The sequence below is a fragment of the Vulpes lagopus genome, chromosome 9 (assembly GCF_018345385.1).
Source record: "Vulpes lagopus strain Blue_001 chromosome 9, ASM1834538v1, whole genome shotgun sequence".
NCBI classification, from domain to species: Eukaryota; Metazoa; Chordata; class Mammalia; order Carnivora; family Canidae; genus Vulpes; species Vulpes lagopus.
In genome coordinates this window covers 70,942,877-70,963,124 of record NC_054832.1, presented here as the reverse complement: position 1 = coordinate 70,963,124, position 20,248 = coordinate 70,942,877, and the positions used below count along the sequence as shown (strand labels likewise).

The 20,248-nt window shown below is 44.3% G+C and overlaps 2 protein-coding genes across 5 annotated transcripts in view; one reads left to right on the top strand and one right to left on the bottom strand.

The window, feature by feature from the left end:
* Positions 1–4,512, top strand: part of LOC121498749 (syndecan binding protein) — a 37,233-nt gene extending 32,721 nt beyond the window's left edge. For both annotated transcript variants that reach the window (XM_041768860.1, XM_041768859.1), the window contains exons 6-9: positions 358–533; positions 1,263–1,434; positions 2,205–2,296; positions 3,318–4,512. In XM_041768860.1, coding sequence (XP_041624794.1) covers positions 358–533; positions 1,263–1,434; positions 2,205–2,296; positions 3,318–3,372 — 495 coding nt within the window. In that variant the 3' untranslated portion in view covers positions 3,373–4,512. The remainder of the gene's footprint in view (positions 1–357; positions 534–1,262; positions 1,435–2,204; positions 2,297–3,317) is intronic.
* A 655-nt stretch (positions 4,513–5,167) lies between these two features.
* NSMAF (neutral sphingomyelinase activation associated factor) overlaps positions 5,168–20,248 on the bottom strand; it is a 57,575-nt gene continuing 42,494 nt past the window's right edge. For 2 of the 3 annotated variants that reach the window (XM_041768857.1, XM_041768856.1), the window contains exons 17-31: positions 19,554–19,605; positions 19,330–19,450; positions 18,811–18,942; positions 17,792–17,834; positions 17,287–17,450; positions 15,833–15,932; positions 14,420–14,478; positions 11,917–11,984; positions 11,054–11,121; positions 10,485–10,608; positions 8,918–9,001; positions 7,613–7,763; positions 7,109–7,211; positions 6,852–6,961; positions 5,168–5,858 (exon numbers count right to left, since the gene is read on the bottom strand). In XM_041768857.1, coding sequence (XP_041624791.1) covers positions 5,764–5,858; positions 6,852–6,961; positions 7,109–7,211; positions 7,613–7,763; positions 8,918–9,001; positions 10,485–10,608; positions 11,054–11,121; positions 11,917–11,984; positions 14,420–14,478; positions 15,833–15,932; positions 17,287–17,450; positions 17,792–17,834; positions 18,811–18,942; positions 19,330–19,450; positions 19,554–19,605 — 1,474 coding nt within the window. In that variant the 3' untranslated portion in view covers positions 5,168–5,763. Of the gene's footprint in view, positions 5,859–6,851; positions 6,962–7,108; positions 7,212–7,612; positions 7,764–8,060; positions 8,291–8,917; positions 9,002–10,484; positions 10,609–11,053; positions 11,122–11,916; positions 11,985–14,419; positions 14,479–15,832; positions 15,933–17,286; positions 17,451–17,791; positions 17,835–18,810; positions 18,943–19,329; positions 19,451–19,553; positions 19,606–20,248 lie in introns of those variants that run through there. The other variant, XM_041768858.1, reaches the window with a different exon arrangement.

The window sequence follows — 20,248 nt, the reverse complement described above, 5'->3', positions numbered from 1 at the left end:
TCCTGGGACTCTAGAATTCATGCCCTTGGCCAAAGGCAGACACTCAACCACTGAGCCACCCAGGTGTCCCCCCTACTTTATTTTCTTTAGACTTTTTATTCCAAGACAAAGGATGATTGAAGTTGGTCAGGTGGGTGGTGGTGGGTCATGATTCGAGGTAGAAATTACTAGTGAGATCTCACATTTTTGCCTTATTTCTTGGGGTCTTAATAAATTTTCAGTTTTATTTATGTAGTTTTTTTTTTTTTTTTTTTAACTAGGGCAGATTTCTAATATGAACAGTTGATTCCTAATTTTCCAGTGTTTTTAAACCATATTCTAACAGTGGTAAATGACTGTTATTTTATTATTTTCTAGGGTATATTTGTTCAGCTGGTCCAGGCAAATTCTCCAGCTTCATTGGTGGGTCTGAGATTTGGGGACCAAGTACTCCAGATCAATGGGGAAAACTGTGCAGGCTGGAGCTCTGATAAAGCTCACAAGGTGCTCAAACAGGCTTTTGGAGAGAAGATTACTATGACTGTTCGTGACAGGTAAGTTGACTAGACAGTTCAGATGGAAATTCAAGACTAGTTTTCCATTTTCTTGGGCTTCTGAAGATTCTGTGGGTATTATATTGTGTTTCAGAAGATTTCATGTTATTGATTAGCCTTATACTCTGGCAATTGGCAGTTGTATTGCAGATTCTTCTTACATAGTTTTCTTTTTAATAAAGCATTCTGGTTTTGTGTGCATCTTATTTCAAAGTTTATGAAAATCATCTTCTAAGAAGTTACTTTCCTGTTTCTATAGATCATAGAAAATGAATGTTGGAAAGGTAAGCAGTATGGCATCTCTGGCCATGCTTTCTAGTTTGCTTAGATATCCAGCATAGGATGGATAAGTGCCAGGGGCCCTGCAGAACTCTCAAGTGGTATAGGAGGAGTTCATGAAACCAAATCTGGCCTTTTGAGGTGGTTATGATGTTCTAGTTCTCAAGATAGAATATTTTATTTAGCAGTCAGTTAATAACCTAAACAGCCCATGAAGTAAGGGCCTCTGTTTATTTTCTTGCCTCTTACTAACACGTGTTTAGGGTGGACCTATCTCACATTGTTAACAGTTAGCTTTTGGATTTTTATTCTTCTCATTTAAACTTAGGTTTTATCTAACCTTGTTTACAGTTTCTCACACATGGTAGGTATTTAGTAAGCAAGATTTCAAAGAATAAGTTGGACCAATAGGCAGAATGAAATTTTTAATTTTACTCATTATGTATATAGGCCCTTTGAACGGACAGTTACCATGCATAAGGATAGTACTGGACATGTTGGCTTTATCTTTAAAAATGGAAAGATAACATCCATAGTGAAAGATAGTTCTGCAGCCAGAAATGGTCTTCTCACAGAACATAACATCTGTGAAGTCAATGGGCAGAATGTCATTGGGCTGAAGGTAAGGAACAGAATTTTTGTCTTACCCCTGCAGTTTTATTTTAGCAGATGTCTTTTTCCATTTGTCTGTTGAGGTTGTGTTTTCATGTTGACCTCCAAAATAAATAGAAACTCCATGGGGGGAGATGGGTGATGTGGCACGTGGGGGCTTGGGCTGTGCTCTCAGGCCAAAGGAAATTGCCTGGGTAATTTGGAATTAACATTCCTAGAGCAGAGGGCTTGACTCTTTGATCTCAGCAGTCCCTTGAACTAGAATTCTGTGGAGATGTGGGCATTGGAGATTTTGATGACCTTCTGAAAGGATGATTGCTGAGCTTTTTCAACCCAGGAATAGTAGGAAATGAGTAATAGTTTCTGTTTATATTAGTACCTTTGTTTCCCTCTACGGATTCCTATGTGTGGCTATTTTAAGGTGTAAATGTTTTCATTAAGATCTATTCATTTCATAAACTTGGTTAAGGATGCACTATTAACTGGGGGGATAGGATAGTGTATGTAAGGAAAATTATTTCCTCTTAAGTAATGAAAAGATGATTTTTTAGCTAAAATATTTACTCAGCTTACTTAGTAATTTTGTTACCATCTATACAATTGTGATACTATAGAATTAAACTTGGTAAGGGAAACTGGAAAAAATTATAAATAAGAGTCAGATTTTAGAGATCTTAGCAAAACATAAAAGAGGACATACATATTTTTACCAAGAATAACATAGTTTCATATTTATGAAATAAAGCCTTAGTATTAATTTTCATTATGTATTTTCAACAGGACTCTCAAATTGCAGACATACTGTCAACATCTGAGACTGTAGTTACTATTACAATCATGCCTGCTTTTATCTTTGAACATATTATTAAACGGTAAGTAGACGGTACTTCAATTTGATGCTTCTGGTCCTGTGAGTTACAAGAAAGTACAGTGCTTATATTAAGTGCCAAGTCTTTGGTTCTTTTACTTTAGGCATGACATGGTATTTATATCTAGAAAAATCATAGAAATTGGTAGGTAAGGATGATCCCTCACAACTTCCCAAGTACTGCATAAAGTTCACCACACACTTCGGAAGTTTTGACATTTTCTAGTAGAAAACAGGTAAGATGAGCACAAGTGGGCAGGCTTTCATCTCAGCTTTCGGTAAAATGGACTGTGGTTGCACTCTGCCTACAGCTTCTCTGCTCAATAGAAATCTACTGTGGTGGCTCATGATGGAGAATTCCTGCCTATGGGATGTTAGGAGTAATGGTTTTTGTTCTGAGAGCATTTGAGGAGACAGGTAGAGGCGTGTAGGAGTGTGGAGTGTGGTCCTCAGAAATGAGGATTAGGCAGCTGAGTAAGGGGAAAGGAGGGAGAGGCAGCAAGCGTTGCTACCTCCCCTAGAACTTTTAAAATCCTGGCTTCTATCAGAGCTGCTTTTGCCAAGCCAACCTAGGTCCTTCTTTCAGAATCTGTCTTGCCTGTGGAAATAAAACATAATACCTTAATAAATTTTTCAGTTCCTTGGTAGAAAAAAAAAGGGAAGTGTTGTTATAGTCAGGACTCATTGTTTTCAAGTTCTCTTAAACAGTGCTAGGTTCCCCCCTCCCAGTTCATAACAGTGTTGTCATTTTCCTTGTTTTTCGTCATGAGCTTGAATATACAAAGACTTATTTGTGTCTTATCTAACTTTTCTAGCCAAGGTTCAGGAGTCATTCACACTAGATGGCAAACAACTAGATTCCCCGAGACTTCTAGATCTGAACTCATTAAAGAGACTTTCCCTCTATTCACAATCCCACTTGATGCTCATGAGTGCTAAGTTTGAATGGGAGTTTTCCTGGATTAGCATAGCCTTTCTGAAAAAAGAAACCCAAACCTCACTTTCATAAAGTGACTCTCTTGTAGGATGGCACCAAGCATTATGAAGAGCCTGATGGATCACACCATTCCTGAGGTTTAAAAGTCATGGCACAATGGAAACTTCACCGAACTTCTCCAGTTTACTTCTTGGGCAACTTAACTTTATATTATGCACATGAAGCTTTCCAGGAGCCAGAGCGCATATGCGGCATGACGACGACCTTTCTATCTTACATTATGGCTGGGAATCTCACTGTTTTGATTGGATATCTTGTTCACACTTCAAGATTGTTGTAGCCTTATCCTGGTTTTACAGATGTGAAACTTTGGACAGATTTACTGATTTTCCTAGAGTAGTTTCTCTACTGGAAACCTGATGCTTTTATAAGCCATTATGATTAGAGTGACTGATACAGTCTTGGCTCTGTGTTAGAACCAATCACCTTTATCTTACATATCAAGTAGTGCTGTTCATATTACTTTAGTTCTATGGTATAATTGCGTTTTTAATGTGTTGCCATAGTACATGTAGAATGACTGCTTTTGATGCTTTTTTAGTTCTGTGGGTGTGCGTGTGCGCGCGCGTGTAAAACACCGAGGACATTGGTTTCATTCCATGTAAGCATTATACATGTAAGCATTATACAGTGTATGTAGGTTGTAAGAGATTGTGTTGGTCATCATTAAATTGTAACTACCTTCACTTAATATGCTTGAACTGTCGCCTTAACTGTGTTAAACATCTAGAATAAAAGCCAAAATAGAACTATTGCTGCCTTTCTAAAACCCAAAATGCAGTTCTATGTTAAACTGAAATGTACACTAGCCCAGAACAATGTAATGATACATACTGAGCTATATATATAGCATAACTGCTTAGTTGCATTTGAGATTTTTCTAGTCATTGTGTAATGGAAATTTCTTTCTTCTAAAAGTTATCGGTATTAGTTTCTGAGAAATGAATCACTATGTATTAAATGTAAAAATTCTTGTACCAAATAGGATAACTATTTTGACTTCCTTTATTCACTTGTAGGTTAAGTGGGATAATACCTAATTTTGTCATTTACTCTTAAATTCTGTAACCTCCCCTCTTTGAGATCGTCTTACGATGTTTCCCAGGTAATCTGTTCCATTTCCTGACCCCTCCCTACAAACAAAATGGCAATGACACTTTATCCTGATTTTTTTTCTTTTTGGTTTATGTCTATTCCATTTTAATTAAATACATATAAATAAAGTTGACTTTTAGTCTGTTATTGTGTCACTTGGAAACTTTCCGTGCCTTTCACCAAACTTGCACAGGACTTAGAAAACAGGCATGTGAGGTTCCCACCTTGGGCCCGTGGGAGTGGTCTCCCAGAGCAGCTGACACCCAGAATCCCTGAGGAAAGCCCTCTGTGCTGAGAGGGCGGGGGTGTCATGAAGAGTGTTTCTACCTGCGACCGGTACACTGCGGCCTGCACACTTCAGGCTGTGCAGTAGAACTCACGGAGGCCGCTGGTGCTGCTCCCTGCAACAACTGACACCAAGTCATGTTTAATGATACTTAAAACCAACTTTGAAAACTGGTACCCTGACTCAAGTTTTCCCCCATGTCATACAGCCTACAAAATAAAACCTCTATTGTCTTTAAAAACATTGTCATAGTAGAAAGGGAAGTCAGTAGAGTTGTTTTAGAGCTTACCCTTGTTGAAATTTAGAAAAGCGAGCTGAACAATGCTGCCTGGTTTACCTTGTTAACTGGATTTGGGTCTGTGTATAGTTCCAGAAATGTAGAAGTGAGTGACACATCACTCAGTACAGTTTTCAAGGATCTATACTTGCAGTTCTCTAAAGGTACTAGTCTTGGCAATGAAATATTTAAATAAGAAAATGAAAACAGCTTTCATTACAGAAAAATATTTTTAATGTAGAAAAGGTGAGCATTTAATAGCTATAATGAAATAAACCGTTCTATACACAGTAAATATACTGTTACAAGAATTGCTGATCTTTCCCCAGGTTCTTAGAATCTGAGGTCAGTAGGTTATACAAAGTAACCTTTCATGAAAAACACAGGTATCCAAAACCCCAATGGGCAGCAATTCTATGGGTCAGGAAGACAGAGCGACTCAGAAGTAGGAGAGAATACTGCAAGTTTTCTTGGAAAATTCAAAATTGTGTTTTCTGAAAGTTTTCTCATCTCAGTTTATTTAGTATCTCCCGGCTACTTAGCCACCCAAACCTGCCTTCTGCCCATCAGCATCCTGGGATGGTTATTGGCCTCACACATGTAATGTTTTCTCCCTAACACTGCCATATCCTTGCCTTGGGAGGCTGGCAACTAGTGGCCTTCAGTGAAGTCGCCATGATTTAGGAAGTTTAAAACCACAAATGTCTCATGTGGTAAAACTTCTAATTACTATCATTGCACATTCACCAGTTCATTTGAAAGTTTGGTTTAAAAATAAATAGAGTTCGACTTAACATTCAAGAGAGGAAAAGGCACTTAATACTGCAATTTCCAGAACATAATTTGTCTGTCTTCCCCTCCCGTGATGATGCTGCTACACTGTTCGTTCATCCATATGCATGTCACAGCACCTAAAAGAAAGAGACCTTGTGGTTAGGTAGTAAGTTGACCGGGGCCCCCCAAGATATACTCTAAGTACTATGTTGTCTTCTCATCTTGTAATTGGTGTATAAATTAAAAATAACTGCTTGGCACAGGAACTTATGGGGAATAAGGAGACACTTAAATGTAAAGCTAAAATAATGGGTTGCAAATAGATATTCCTAGCCGTAGTCAGCATGGGTGAGAGGAGAAGGTAGGGAACCGGTGTAAATTTGCTCATTCCATTTCTACTGGAAGGAGTCCAATGTTTAAAGCCAGTACGTTGAGAATGACCTAAACAGATCACTTAATATAAATGTTAAGAAATAACCACATAACTGGATGATAGAGGGAAAGGAATGAAGGTGGCGGTTACTGGTCACAGTGAAAGGTAAATAGAGGCTTATAACCAGAGATAGTAGAAGAATAAAAAACCATAAATCTTCCAGAAGGTCAAGAGGTAACCATGCAAGTGTAAGCAAATAGAGTGGAAAAAAACCAAAAGAACAGAATAATCAATATGCCTACAATGTGCCCTCTCAATAATGAGGGCACACCTCCCAGGATACAAACTGGAACCCGACCTTCGAGGAGGAGACTGGGGGTGGGGGTGCGGGAGTCAGTGGCAGGAGGAAGATTGTTCACATTATTATTTTTGTGTTGTTTCGGGTTTCTTTAAAAACCATGTGCATATATTTTTAAAACCAGGATTACAGCTTATACTATGGTTTTGAGTTCTCCACGTGGAACTTAATGTACAAACTTCCTTTTTGGAGTCAAATGTCTGTTAACCTAAATCTCAGTCCCCAAGGACCCAAGAGATGCAGCTGGCCTGGCCAACCAAGGTGCTGGAGGGGAACAGCTACGGCACGGGGAGGAACGGTGTGTTCTCTGCCTGGGAAGAGTATGTTTCCTGATGGGAAAAGTAGGTCTGAGTTCAGCATTTTAGGAAGAAAGGTCAAGTCAACTGCGTAACTGCTCACCTGTGTGGCCCTGGATTCTCTCACTGATTTTTCCTCCGAGGAGGTCCCAAACAAGCAGTTCACCAGACTGACTTCCAGATAAAACAGAATTTCCATCCCAGATAAAGCATCTGCAAGAAAGGTGCAGAGATCATCGTCTGATCATTCGTCATGACGGAGGGGCTCTCTCTTACCCTGGCCAGAGCAAACCCAAATGACATGATCACGAACTTGTCTGTAAATGTTTTCACACACTAGTAACTCACAAAATATATTACCTCTGGGGCTCGTCTGAAGTCATAGAGGAGATGAGCATTCCTGTCTGCACATCTATGACGTTCAGACAGCCGTCTTCCCCTGTGCTGAGGACGTGGCGACTGTCTGCAACACGAGGAGACACGGCTTCAGAAGTGTGTTGTAAAGGATTCTGACATGTTACCTCTGGCATAATGTTCACTTTGCTTCTCCTTGAGCTACCTGTATGATTGCCGGATGATTCTCCTCTCCTTGAAATGCTTCTAAGACACCGGGCTGCTGACCCTTGGGTGTGAGTGCATTTGCATTTTATACATTAGTTTCTCTGGGGAGCTGACGAACTAAGAACCACTTCCGCTACAGCTTTCCTGTAGGTGCCGATGGCCCGAGTATACGCTATGGGGCCGGGACGCAGCCTCACATCCAGGCAACACTTTGATCAGCACTGCTTTTCTCTTTACGTTCTTCTTATTTAAAATCATTCCGATTCCCCCAGTTATCATCTGTATTACAAAGGATAATACTACCTGGGCTAAACGCAGTATCACACACGGTCCCCGAGTGACACGGGATCTGGTGCAACATGGTGGCCGTGGTGAGGTCCCAAATATTCACTGTGCCTTCTTTGGTGCCTGAAACCAACAGTGTACTCGCAGCGTTTAAACTAATTGTATCTACCTAAGGAAGAAAACAGAGTAGTCCGCTTAGAGTTACGGTCATGAGCTGTTCCCCTGGCTGGCCGAGCAAGGTTCTGCTCCGCCGTACGGTGTGCTGACGTGGCTCATGCAGATGGCCTTCACCATTGCTTAGTGAATTATTTAAAGATTAAATTCTTCATATGCTAGTGAATAAAATGAAATACTGGTAGGGTAAATGGAATGCTTTTTTTTTTTTTTTTTAAGATTTATGATTTATTTTGAGAGAGAGCACATGCGAGAGTGAGTGGGAGGAGTGGCAGAGGGAGACAATTTTCAAGCAGACTCCCCACTGAGTGTGGAGCCCAACTCTGGGCTCGATCCCGTGATTCACAAGATCACGACCTGAGCCCGACACCAAGAGTCAGATGGTTAGCCGACTGAGCCACCCGGGTGCCCGATTTGCTGTCTCAAAATACCCTAAAATTGACAGTTTCAGAATGATACCTCCATGAGTTACACATCGTACACGGTGCCAAACGGTCTGAAGCACAGCTGGCCCATGGTTACCTGAGGGATTTGGGAGAAGCCGGGGTCTCTCAGGGTTATGTTTCCAGGTCCACCCGGAGTTACATACTATGTAAATATTTCTCAACCTCAGGTCAACTGTCGACCATGAAAATCAGGCATCAATTCACCACCTCAGAGCAAAGGCAGTATTGTCAGCTCTAGTGGGAGATGCAGCAGTGGGACCCAGGGGGACTGGAGGGGACGGGACAAGTGACAAAGCGCTAGCTTCAGTCCTGCCCCGGCTCGGGTGCACTTCCCTGGGCCACCCCAACATCAGGTCTGTGTCTTCGCCTGTCGGAGGGCGTCATGCTAGAACAGACGGCCCCTTCCACCTTCTGTGTCAGAAAACACGAAAGCCGAGGAGGCACACTGTGTTGCCCCAAATAGTTTGAGGGTGTCCAAATATTCAATGTCTTGGAAATCTGATGGGACCATAGCTAGTTGTTGGGAACCAGCAAATTGGAGGAAAAAAAAGACAAAGCAGACTTGCAAACCCAAAGAGTCCATGCTCTCTTCCAATAAGCATAATAAAATGAGAGAGAAAAATGGACACACAGCTAAAACCAACCCCTGCCCCATCCTCTGGCCTCAGGCTCAGCGGGGAGCAGCCCTGTTGCTGGCACTCACACTGACGTCGTGTTCCAGCTCGGCCAGCATGTCAAACCGCTGTCTCCTGGTGCATGTCATTTCTGCAGGAACACCAGACCACACCTAAGGTGGAATATATTGCAGAAGGTATTTGTTGAGCACGAAAAGCATTTCTAACACATTCGAGAAAAATGCTTGACTGACCAACTTCCAGTTAATGTACTTGCCAAGAAAATAATGCTGTTTTTCTCTTTACATGAGAAATGTTTCTGGTTCCTCTCCTGCAGTGCTCAGGCTTTTATTCCGGCCACAGGCACTCCCGACTGCTCGTGCCTGTGTCTGTTTCTACCCTTTGCACTTGTGGCTGTGATTTTTATGCGGACTAAGGAAACCTGAGTGCAAGCACGTTGTAGTGTGTCTGTTCGTGTTTTGAGAAGACCCAAAAAGGCAAGTCACCCCCAAAAAAATTAACAGAATTTGGTGTAGGCAAGGGAATTATAAGAATGGGGGGAAATCCTGAAAAACCCTTGAAGGAATTCTAACAGTTTTCGGTTCTTGCTTTCTTTTTACATAAATGCAAACTGGAAACTGAATATGATGAATACTGGTGGGGTGTTTGCCAGATAGTTGTGGAGGGTTCCAAAGAAGGGGCTGAGGATGGCCCCGCATCAACAGAATGGTGAATGAATGTGTGTCCGCCTGTGCTAACTTGAAATAAAATGTGTCCTCTTTCCAGGATTCCCCACTTTAACCTGACATTTTCTAATTAACTGGTTAACTGTTAGTCCTAACTGTGTGAGATCAGATGGGCTGCTACTGTCTACAGCTGGCCCTTGAACAATGCTGGGGTGGTTGGGGGTGGGGGGCAACACCCCACCGCATGCAGGCGAAATCTACTTCTAACTCTGACTCCCACAAAGCTTAACTGCTAATAGCCTACTGCTGACTGGAAGTCTTACCAGTAACATAAACAGCTAACACAGTTCGTGCGGCACGTATCACTGACTGTAGTCTTACAATAAAGCTAGAGCAAATGTTAGGCAAATCATAAAGTGAATTTACAGTACTGTACAGATTCATCGACAAAAATCCACTTATCCACTTATAAGGGGACCTCTGTAGTTCAAACCTGTGGTGTTCAACAGTCAACTGTATTTCTCTGTTAACTCTGTCTTGTGAATTCCACATCGTTCCAACCCCCCGGTTGAGCGCACATGGCACAAAAAAATCATGAAGACTTCCCGTTGAAAAGTACGCAGGTTAAAAAAACACAGGTAATAACATTCAGCATCTTTCTATGTCACTTACACACTTTGTGAAAAATAGTGAAGTGACTGAGCACATTAACAACGGGTAGTAGAATGGTTTATAATACTTGTATTAACCAAACATTTGAAAAAATATTCTATTTATTTATTCACGAGAGACACACAGAGAGAGGCAGAGACATAGGCGGAGGGAGAGGCAGGCTCCTCACAGGGAACCTGATGTGGGATTCGATCCCGGTACCCTGGGATCACGACCTGAGCCAAAGGCAGACGCTCAACCAATGGGCCACCCAGGCGTCCCTTACCCAAACATTTTCAGTTAGAAAATATATACAGACCTTCACTGTGGAGTCCCACGATGCAGAGTACAGTCGGTTGTCATGCCAACAGATCTTACTAACGGCATCATCGTGTCCCATTAACGTGTCCTGGCGTCTTGCAAATGCTATAGAATAAAAATAGCTGACATAAAAGATAATGAGAACTATTAAAAAGCATTCCAAAAAAAAAAAAAGCATTCCAGCTTCATTCTGAGACTCTTAAACACATATTATGTTGTTTAATTCTAATCTTACTGAGACTCCCTAGAATTACAAATTACTTGTTCTCATCTTACTAAACCAAAATACTCAATATCTGAACTTAAAACTAGAAGTCTCCAGGTCTGGCTCATTTGTGTTTTTACCTCAGTTTAAACCACAGAGCGAGAGAGTCCTGCTGGAGAAATTATTAGGTTCAATAATCATAGTGAAAGCCACCAGTACTATTTTTAGCTAATATTTGTTCCTTTTTGGAAACAACACAGTAGAAGACATGTGCTACCAGCAGAAGACCTGTCCTTCCTGCTTTTCGTCCCCAGAGATCGCTAGGCCGAGTGAGGAATTACACCGGGAGCCCAGATACATACACGTTATTATCCCATGAAGAACTTATGACAGTGGCATCTCCTGGCAAAAGTAAACAAGATGATAAAGCCTGAAATGTAAATGGTTCAGCATTAATTATTTACAATAATTAGTAAATCCCTAACACGGTAAAACTAACTGGTAAGCTGCCCCCAAAATTCATGCTCAAATTCTATTTACTTCTGTCCTCCTCACGTTTGGGACTTTTTTTTTCCATTGGCTAATTCCAGATGCTTAGTTTCCTCCCAAACGTAAGAAAGAAAGTCAAAGCGTGTCCAGTGCATGTGGATCTAGCCTGAGGATTTTTAGGGGCCCTCGTGGCCCTCAGGGCGCTGGGCTGGAGGAGCTCCTAGCCTGGGTAAATCGTGAGGGGAGGGTGGGCTGCGTATTATCCTTAAGAAGTCTCTGGACTACAGACTTGCACAGGTAGGGAGAACTTCCAAAAATCTGTAGGGAACTTCAAAACCTTTTGGGTGGTTTACATTAACCATAAGATGCATTTTTCTTTTTTTTTTTTTTCAGAAGAATTGGTTTTCAAGTATTTGGTGTCCTGCCAACTCAGAAATGCATACATTATTTAAAAGACATAGACATGTTTAGTTTACCAGTTCCAGAAAAGGAAGGATTTACTATGGCACTTCTAGTTTTCCAGACTACAAACCAAATCACGGTATCATGAGAAAAAGGCACCCTGAAAAATTTTTAATTGAATTGAGAAGTAATCTCACTGAGGCATTCTGTAGACACCCCATGGGAATAAACCCAATTGCTTGGGGAGAAACGAAACGCCAGTATAGGTGCGTATAACACAAACTGCCGCATGAACTTCCATCATACCACTGGTTTAAAATTAAAGTGAACTCACCATATTTGAAAATGATATGCTTCTTTGTAGCATTTTGGATTCCTTAGAGAACATCTTCAAGGTGGAATCTGATTTAACAATGAGAAAGGAAACGTATGAGAAAGATTTCCTGACCCTTCCAGAGGTCAAACGCCAGCCAGAGACCAGCAGGCAGTGGGGGTGGCAGGTGGGGCCCCCTCTGGGGACCTGTCGGCCCATGACAAGGACGCTGTTGCATCCCCAGGGCAGGACCAGCACCCTGCTCACATTTCAGCAGGACTGAACGTGGAGCGGGCCTCATCACGGACAGAAGCTAAGAGTTCGAGAGGTAGCAATTTTATAAAGACCACAAAAATTATAGCAATATATGTTTTGTTTTGTTTTTTAACAGATGGCCTAATTATGGTGTGATGCCCCTGTAGAGAATTAGCATTTCTGGAGGAACCAGATTTCCTAAAGAATAATAAAGTAGGGATTAAAGTTTCCTCTCCTAACAGAAGCTTTAAAAAGTGTAGCAGAATAATCTCTTGGAAATCGAGACTTGCAAAAATGACACTGAGCTCCAAACATCCCCTATTTGAAGCAAGTAACACATTGCCTAACTTGTAAACACACAACATGACAGCTAAAAGGTCAGAGTGAGCCTTAAACAATTTCTTCTGTATAGTAAATAACGTTCTTTTTTTTTTTTTTTTAATATTTTATTTATTTATACCTGAGAGACGCAGAGAGAAAGAGAGAGAGAGGCAGAGACACAGGCAGAGGGAGAAGCAGGCTCCATGTGGGAGCCTGATGTGGGACTTGATCCCGGGACTCCAGGATCAGGCCCCGGGGCTGAAGGCAGGCGCTCAACTGCTGAGCCACCCGGGGATCCCCAAATCTAACGCTTTGACCTAATTTTCTCAACACCGACATACCAAGTCCTGAGACTTCATTAAGTGGAAAACATTTCCAGCGTCAGCTTGGAAGCAAAGTCCAAAGGGTGAACACAGCATTCCCTGAACTTGGCCCTGTGGGGCCTTCCTGAGACTCTCCCGACCCACCTGCCTTTGATCCCGCAGTTCGGAGCATTCGCCTCAAGGTCAGCAGCAGCTTATTACCCTGGGGCAGCCTCAGGGAACCGAAGCCCGCCGGGCTGCGTGTAGCCCCACGGGTAACGATGCTGTTCTCCCAAACAGACTCCCTCCCCGTGCCAGAGGTGACCCCGACAAAGGCTGCCGAAGAGCCAGGCTCCCAGCTGAGGGGCACGCAGGTGCCCAGGCAGCGAGGTGTACACCCCGGGTGTGAGCAACACGGGTCCCTTCGGGGTGACCATCAGGATATGTATAAATCAATAATACGAGTCATTAACAGAAGAAAAAAAAACTCTTGACTTAAAAAAAAAAAAAAAAAGGACCCGCTTTCCCCTTTATTTGGTAAATGTACAAAGAAGTGATAATCAGGCTTAATGAGCCTCAGGGCTTTCCGGCCTGGACGCTCCCCAGACTCGTGGTTTACAAGGTCATCCAAGTACAACAGACTGAAGGACTGGATGGAGCACAGCAGGCAAATCCAGCTAAGAACGCAGGCTCTGCTTAAAGATGAAGCTTGACGGAGACCTGCTTTCCAGAGGCCTGCGGTCTCGTGTTACGAGGCTGGCACCCTGTGCGGGCAGGATCCTGGGGAAACGCAGACGGCATCGCTGTGTGACCCCAACGGGGCCCAGTCGTGTCCTGCACGGTCGCTTCCTCTGGCCCACAGCAGAATCATCACCTACGCTTTGGGGAACATTCTGCTTTACGCATCCTGGGATTGCACTTGAGAGAGAGAGGGATGACGTGCTACAGGTCATAAGCCATTACAGAACCTGAGTGTGGTGACTGATTGCTCTGGAAGCGTTCAGCTGCAGAGCGCCACTGCCAAGCTTAATCAATGAAAAACATAATTTCGTATGATAAAGAAAGGCTAAGGAACAAGTGCCCTGCAGGCAGCCAGCTACTAACTCTGCCAGAACAAGCTTCTTAAAAAACAGAAGCAGGATGGCCAAGAATGTGATGATGTGTAAGGACATTAACAACAGATGAGTAAGATTTCCAGGGCAATTCTATAACACACACCCTGAAGTACGCACCAACTGACAAAAAGGGAAAACCTTAACAGCGAACGAACGCACACTGGCAGGCGCTCCAGCACACCATGCCCTGGGGCATCCTGCGCTGGACCGACCCTCCACTGTCAGGCCTGTTCCTGGCTCAGGCGGAGCCGTGGCGAATGTGCAAGGGTCCTGCGGCAACGGCAAAAGCCCCCGCTGAGCAAGAAGATGGGAAATAAGCTCCTTCTGCCCTGTCCCTTAAATTTCCAGAAACAGAAAGGCATTTTCACGATTGTCTTGGCAAACTGCAAAGACATGTTATGTTAAATGCCACGAACTGCTCAAAATTCACTTTACGTGGAGGCAGCACATTCCAGCGCAAATCCTTGACCGAGAGCTAAGAAACCTGGATACTGCACGGTTCCAGTAAGCCGTTTTCAGGCAGGAACATACCTTGTGAGGTGGTAAAGACAGAGGACCCGTTGCAAGACACCGCTATCCCAGTAACTGCCCTGTTGAAAGACAGAGTGTTAGAAGTCACCAGCCACCGGGTGCTGGGACGCTAGTCTCTTTCAAGTCCTCGATTTCATTTTACCAAGTTTCTGTATTTTCTTTGGTCAGAGCTCGTCTGCTGGATCTGCCCCCCCACCCCACCCCCACATTACACCCCCACTACCAATCTGAATTTAGTTTTGGCAACACCCGTGGCTAGAAACCACTCCTGGTCTCAGCTTTCCTGGCTGCCTGATTCAAAGTTGAATACGTTCCTGATGCCGGGAAATCTGCTTCTTTTTTGGTTCCACCTTATGTGACTATCCCTGAAATTACTGAAAGTCTTCTCTACAAGCACTTCACTTGCTTGACTTCTGAATCGAATTTACCAGAGCATCTGTACGGTAATGATACCGCTGTCTGGTTCAACCATTTCCTCTTACAGGTTCATCATGTCTTCACTGCCTTGGACAATACGGCCTCTTTCTATGTGTCACTTAGAGAAGTTGAGGAAAGGAAAGCCACTGTTATCATCAATAAGGTGGAACTATGTGTATCTTTGCAGGAGGCTGTGCTCTGATCTGGAGCCATCGATCTGAAGCCGACGGGGACCTTCAGTCCCATCCACAACAAATGGTGTCTGTGATACCAACATGTCAGACACGATGTCTACGGCCAAGGTGCAGGCCAATGGGCTCGTCTCTGAGCCTGGGTTTTCTCATCTGTAACAGGATGTGGCTGAGGGGAGGCCAGTGTATCTCAAGCCTTTCTGTCAAGATGTGTAAACATCTGTAATGGTAGAAGTCTGAACCCTCACAACCCCTCCGGGTCTGACAGGAAGTCCTTTTTTTGAAGTATAGGTATTATTTTTAAAACTCCTGGGAACTTAGCCCTTTGATCTAGAAAACCCTAGAAAGACCAGGGGGTAGAAATGACAGCATGGAAGGCTGACATAAATCTATTTCTTTTTAAAGACTTTATTTACTTCTTTGACAGAGAGAAAGAGAGAACAAGCAGAAAGAGCGGCAGAGAGAGAGAGAGAGAGGGACAAGCAGGCTCCATGCAGGGAGCCAACGTGGGGCTCGATCCCGGCACCCTGGGATCATGACCTGAGCCGGGGGCAGACGCTTCACCGACTGGGCCCCCCCGGCGTCCCCAGAAATCCATTTTGTGCCAAACCTCCCCTTGCCACATTGAGCTCAGGTGCCTGATCACTACAGATGTTTCAGGGGGATAAGAACCCTCAAGACCAATCAAAGTAACGCGGAGAGGGACTCCCACCCCCCGACTCCCCAGACAACAGCGTCTCTGCAGGCCGAGGCCCGGGTTCTGCACGGGCTGCACGGGGGGGGGGGGGGACCTTCTTATTCTTACTCTTTGTGGATCTTATGCTGGTCGTGTAACTGCAGCTTGGCGATGTTATTCCAGGCCAGGGTTTTGCTTTCTTCCGTCAGGTCTTCGAAGGACTCCTCACCTGGAGAGACCACAGGGAGCTGCGGCTGACGGAGGCACCTCACTGAGCACCGCGCCGAGCAGCCCCGCCCCGGGACCCGACTACGCTGAACGTGCCTGCTACGCAGCTCCCTGTTTGTCAAGGGAAGTGAAAAAATGTGTAATCTAAGAAAGGAAAAAAAAAATCCTTTGGAGAAAGGTGACAGAGTTTCCTTCGCGGTACAGCGGTCTCTGTACGCCCTGAGCAGTGTTTGCCAACGTGTCGCTCGGCCGCGGACGTAGGGGCTTCAGGAAGTACGAGGCTGAGTAACCATTTCCCCGTCAGGAATCGCTGCAGAAGCCGGTTTGTTCCCCAAAAACGCTGCGGGTTCACCCTGGTGCTGACGGGGGAGAAAGCGGCCTGGCGCCCGGGCCTGCACAGGTGACGCCGCCCCGCCCGTGCCACGAGGGCCTGGAACAATCCCCCGCCGGTGCAATCACAGGGCAGTGGGATGAGCCTGGTGACTGCGCGGGCCCGGGCTTGAGAGGCGTCACGAGACCATCCCATGGGCTCTCGGACTTACGCCCGGGGGCATCTCCCAGAGGCCTGCTGGCTAGCCCTGGGTCCCCGCCGCCAGCACCCTCCACGCCTGGCGCCCCCGGCCTCAGAGCAGACGCGCCTGCAGGGGCTGAGCACTCAGGTGACCCCGCGCCCCGCTTACACAGAGGGCGGGACCCCGGGAGCCTGCGGCCTGGAGGCTGTGCTCTGTCAAATGTCCGACAGGGAAGCTGGGTGGAGGTGAGTGGCCTTTCCTCCTCCTCCACATATAGATGTGACACGAGGGTCATGTTCATTTTAGCACCCAGCACACAATGGGGGGGACTGTGTGTCTGTTCCAAGACTGAGTAGGAAAAAAGAATCAAAGACGACAAAGCACCCTGAATTCGAGATCTGCGGGGAAGGAGGAGGAGAATTAGGGACAGAGGGAGGAAGTCCTTTCTGGGAGAGCCCAGGCGACACAGCAGGGCCAGCAGCCGGGTGCCAAAGTGACGGGCTAAGCAGCCAACGCTGCCTCGGAGAACCAGACAAATGAAGGAGAACCCGAGCCACAACGACAACAAAGCACTGCCAAGTCTCATGTAAAATGAGTAATACCACCGGGAAGTAAAAGGAACTCGATTTTCTTTCAAATCAGCAGTTAAACACAAATGAAACAACAACAAAAACAGGCTTGTCGGAGCTGTTTTTCGGGAGAACTGCAGCAGGACGCCCGCAGGCAACCTCTGTCTGCCACACGACAGTTCAGGTTTCCCCTGGCCTTCGGAATCTTCAGGAACATCTCAATCAGAAAAGAGAAACAAAGGGTGCTCACATTTATTCTCTTTACAGAACTCACCTGGAGAATCTGCCATCGGAGCATTATGACTATAGGTTTGGGAGAAATTTTTAAACTTTGGGGTGATCCGTCGTGGATGTGGCGTCACGAAGAGTTGTTTCGGCGTCTGGCCAAACTCCAAGATTTGGGTCAGCATGGCTACTTTCTCATCAGGGTCCTCGATGCTTTAGGACAGAACACAAATAATGCAGTGAACCACGAGGTTCAAGTTCTTTGAAAGCATAAATGTCAAATAACGCAAATTAACAGGAGACAGATTTAACCCTCAAAGAGTAATAGAGACTACATGCCAGGACTGTCTAAGCCTCATCACACATCTTTAGAGAATTTTCAGAGGCTCGGTACCTTACCGAGGGGGGAAGGATATCTTCCTTCCTTTACGGGGGAAGCAAAATATGATTCACTGTAAAATTTCCACACCTTAATATGATCAAAGAGCTGCATTAATCGTTTAGACAAAAAGATATTTCGCGACTCAAGTAGAAACTCCTAGACATACAGGTACCTGTTAAGGTCTACGCCTCCTTCATAGGTCAGGGGATGAAATACTGGAGAAAAAAAAAGAGAGATGAAAAACACTCTTGAAAGAGGTGCTGTTTGGTTTATAATAGGCGCGCTCTTGTACAGAATCTTAAAAACTCAACAACTTGAAACTTCTATTCAAAGAAACTGATGGTCACTTTGCACAAACAGACTGGTAACATCCAACAGCAACAAATATCAACTTGAGTTATTATCTTTTGCTGAGCAGAAAGTCATCGGGCAGGTGAGACAGTCTCTTATCTCCAGATATTTGCCAATTAGCACTTCTGTCCCCAGGGGAAGCACAAATCACCCTGCACTGCCCAGCGAGCGAGGTCAGGCCGGAACTTCCAGCTCCTCTGACCTGCTAGCACCACCCAGCAACCTGGCGGCAGGTAAGAAGGAACCTGAGCAGGACGTGTATCACGCTGGCTTCTTTCTGATCAATTAGTAAGAAGCCCTGGGGCCCTTCAGAGGAACTAGGGGTGCCCTTCTATCATATTCTGATTTAGTTTAAGATTTTATTTATTTGAGAGAGAGAGAGAGGGAGAGAGGGAGGACGGGGGCAGGGGTGGGGGGAGCAGAGGGAGAAGGATAAGCGGATTCCCCGCTGAGCAGGGAGCCCGATGTGGGGCTCCATCCAGGACTTAATGACATGAGCTGAAGGCCGACAGACGCTTAAAATCCACCAGCTGAGCCACCCAGGCGCGCCAAGATTGAGTTTTAATTGGAATTAGTGAGTGGGACGAAGAGTACATGCTCAAATTGGAAGACTGGAAAAACCCCTCTCAGAATCACAGTGGGGTTGGGGTTCTTTAGGCAAAAGTGCTTCCTCCTCTGTTACTCAGTATCTGATCCAGGGCCACTGAGCTGGGAGCCTCTGTTTGCCGATAGAAGATGCTTCTGCTCAACACATGAGCCTGACTGGTCTGGCCTTGATTTTTACTTTTTTGCTTTTGTTTTCGTCTAATGTGCTATGAAATTTCCGAGACTCTCACGCACCATTATGGGCCCCAACGGCATCGCTCCCTTTTTGCTTGTAGCCAAATATCAGATCGATCCACTCGTGGAGGTGCTCGGACACATAATTGCTTTCCAACGCGTCTTTGCTCTTCTGGAGAAAATCCTCGGGACCTATTAGATTAGACTCGATCAAAACATCAGTGTCTTGGTTTACTGTCTCCCATTTCTTCTGTCTATCCATATGCAGCTAAAGCTTCTAGGAGAGGGTAGAGGTACATATTTCTTAATGAGGGTTTTCTCTGCCTCCATCATACAAAATATAAATTTTGGCAGGGAAAGGGGAGTGGTGAAAATCATCTTTACAACATTTAGGTCTTCCACGTTTTTCATTGTAGACTCACAGACTATTTCTGATTTGGAACAGGACTGACAGCGCCTCATTTACATAGAGAATTATACTACTAGTTTTTAAAAATCCAGGCAACTAAATCATAATACTGAAATGGTCCCCCCAGGTGAAACATTGCTCTAAGTCAGTACTTCCAAGGTGGTACTCACTCCGTGCCCAGGGGGGAAGTTCCACATCATCAACCATCTGTCCTCCTTGTCTCTTTCCCAGATCCAACTTCAGATTATTGACTAAAAAGCTGACATCATCACCATAGAATTCTGGAATCAACTGAAAGTTTCGCGGGGGTGGGGGAGAGAACAGCAATGAACATTTTTTTAAAGCAGTTAGAAACCACAAGTCCAGTGAATTATTAGCTTTATTAACTGCTTACCTCTTTAAAATCTGTTGCACCATCCAAACAGTTTTTCCAAGTTTCTCCAATACTAGATAAAAAAAAGTAAAAAAAAATTAACTGATCTGAAGTCTTGGGTCTGGAAATAGCAACCACAGCACTGTCTGTACACCTAAGTGTTGTCCTACACTTCACCTGTATTAACCTGTTTCTCTAACTCATTATTCTCAACAACTGTGTCAGGATCCCCCTTTGACAGACGAGATGAGACGGCTCCTCTGAGCTCATGCGGGGAGTGGACATAGATGCAGACAGGGCATCTCCAAGCCTACACCATGAGCCTCCGTGCATGCACACTGCCTCATTGACAGGCAAACACAGGGTGGTACATAAACACGGATAATCTAGCACGGCTGTTTCAATAGCTCATTTCAAAAAGAATTCAAAATAAATATGCATACAGTTTAGAAAAAGACTGGAGAGACATAGACCAAAAGATTAACAATGAATATTATCTAAGTGTGGTTGGGAGGTCAAGTGAACTTAATTTTCTTCTTTGTATTTTCTAACTTTTTGGCAAGGAAATATTCCTTTTATAATTAAAAAAAAGTCATTTAAATACTTATAGGAAATTATATTCAATTCACAGCAGAATTATTTAGAATAATGAGATACTGGAAACGGTCTAAATGTCCAACAATGCAGAGACAGTGAAAATACTTAAATTATGGCAT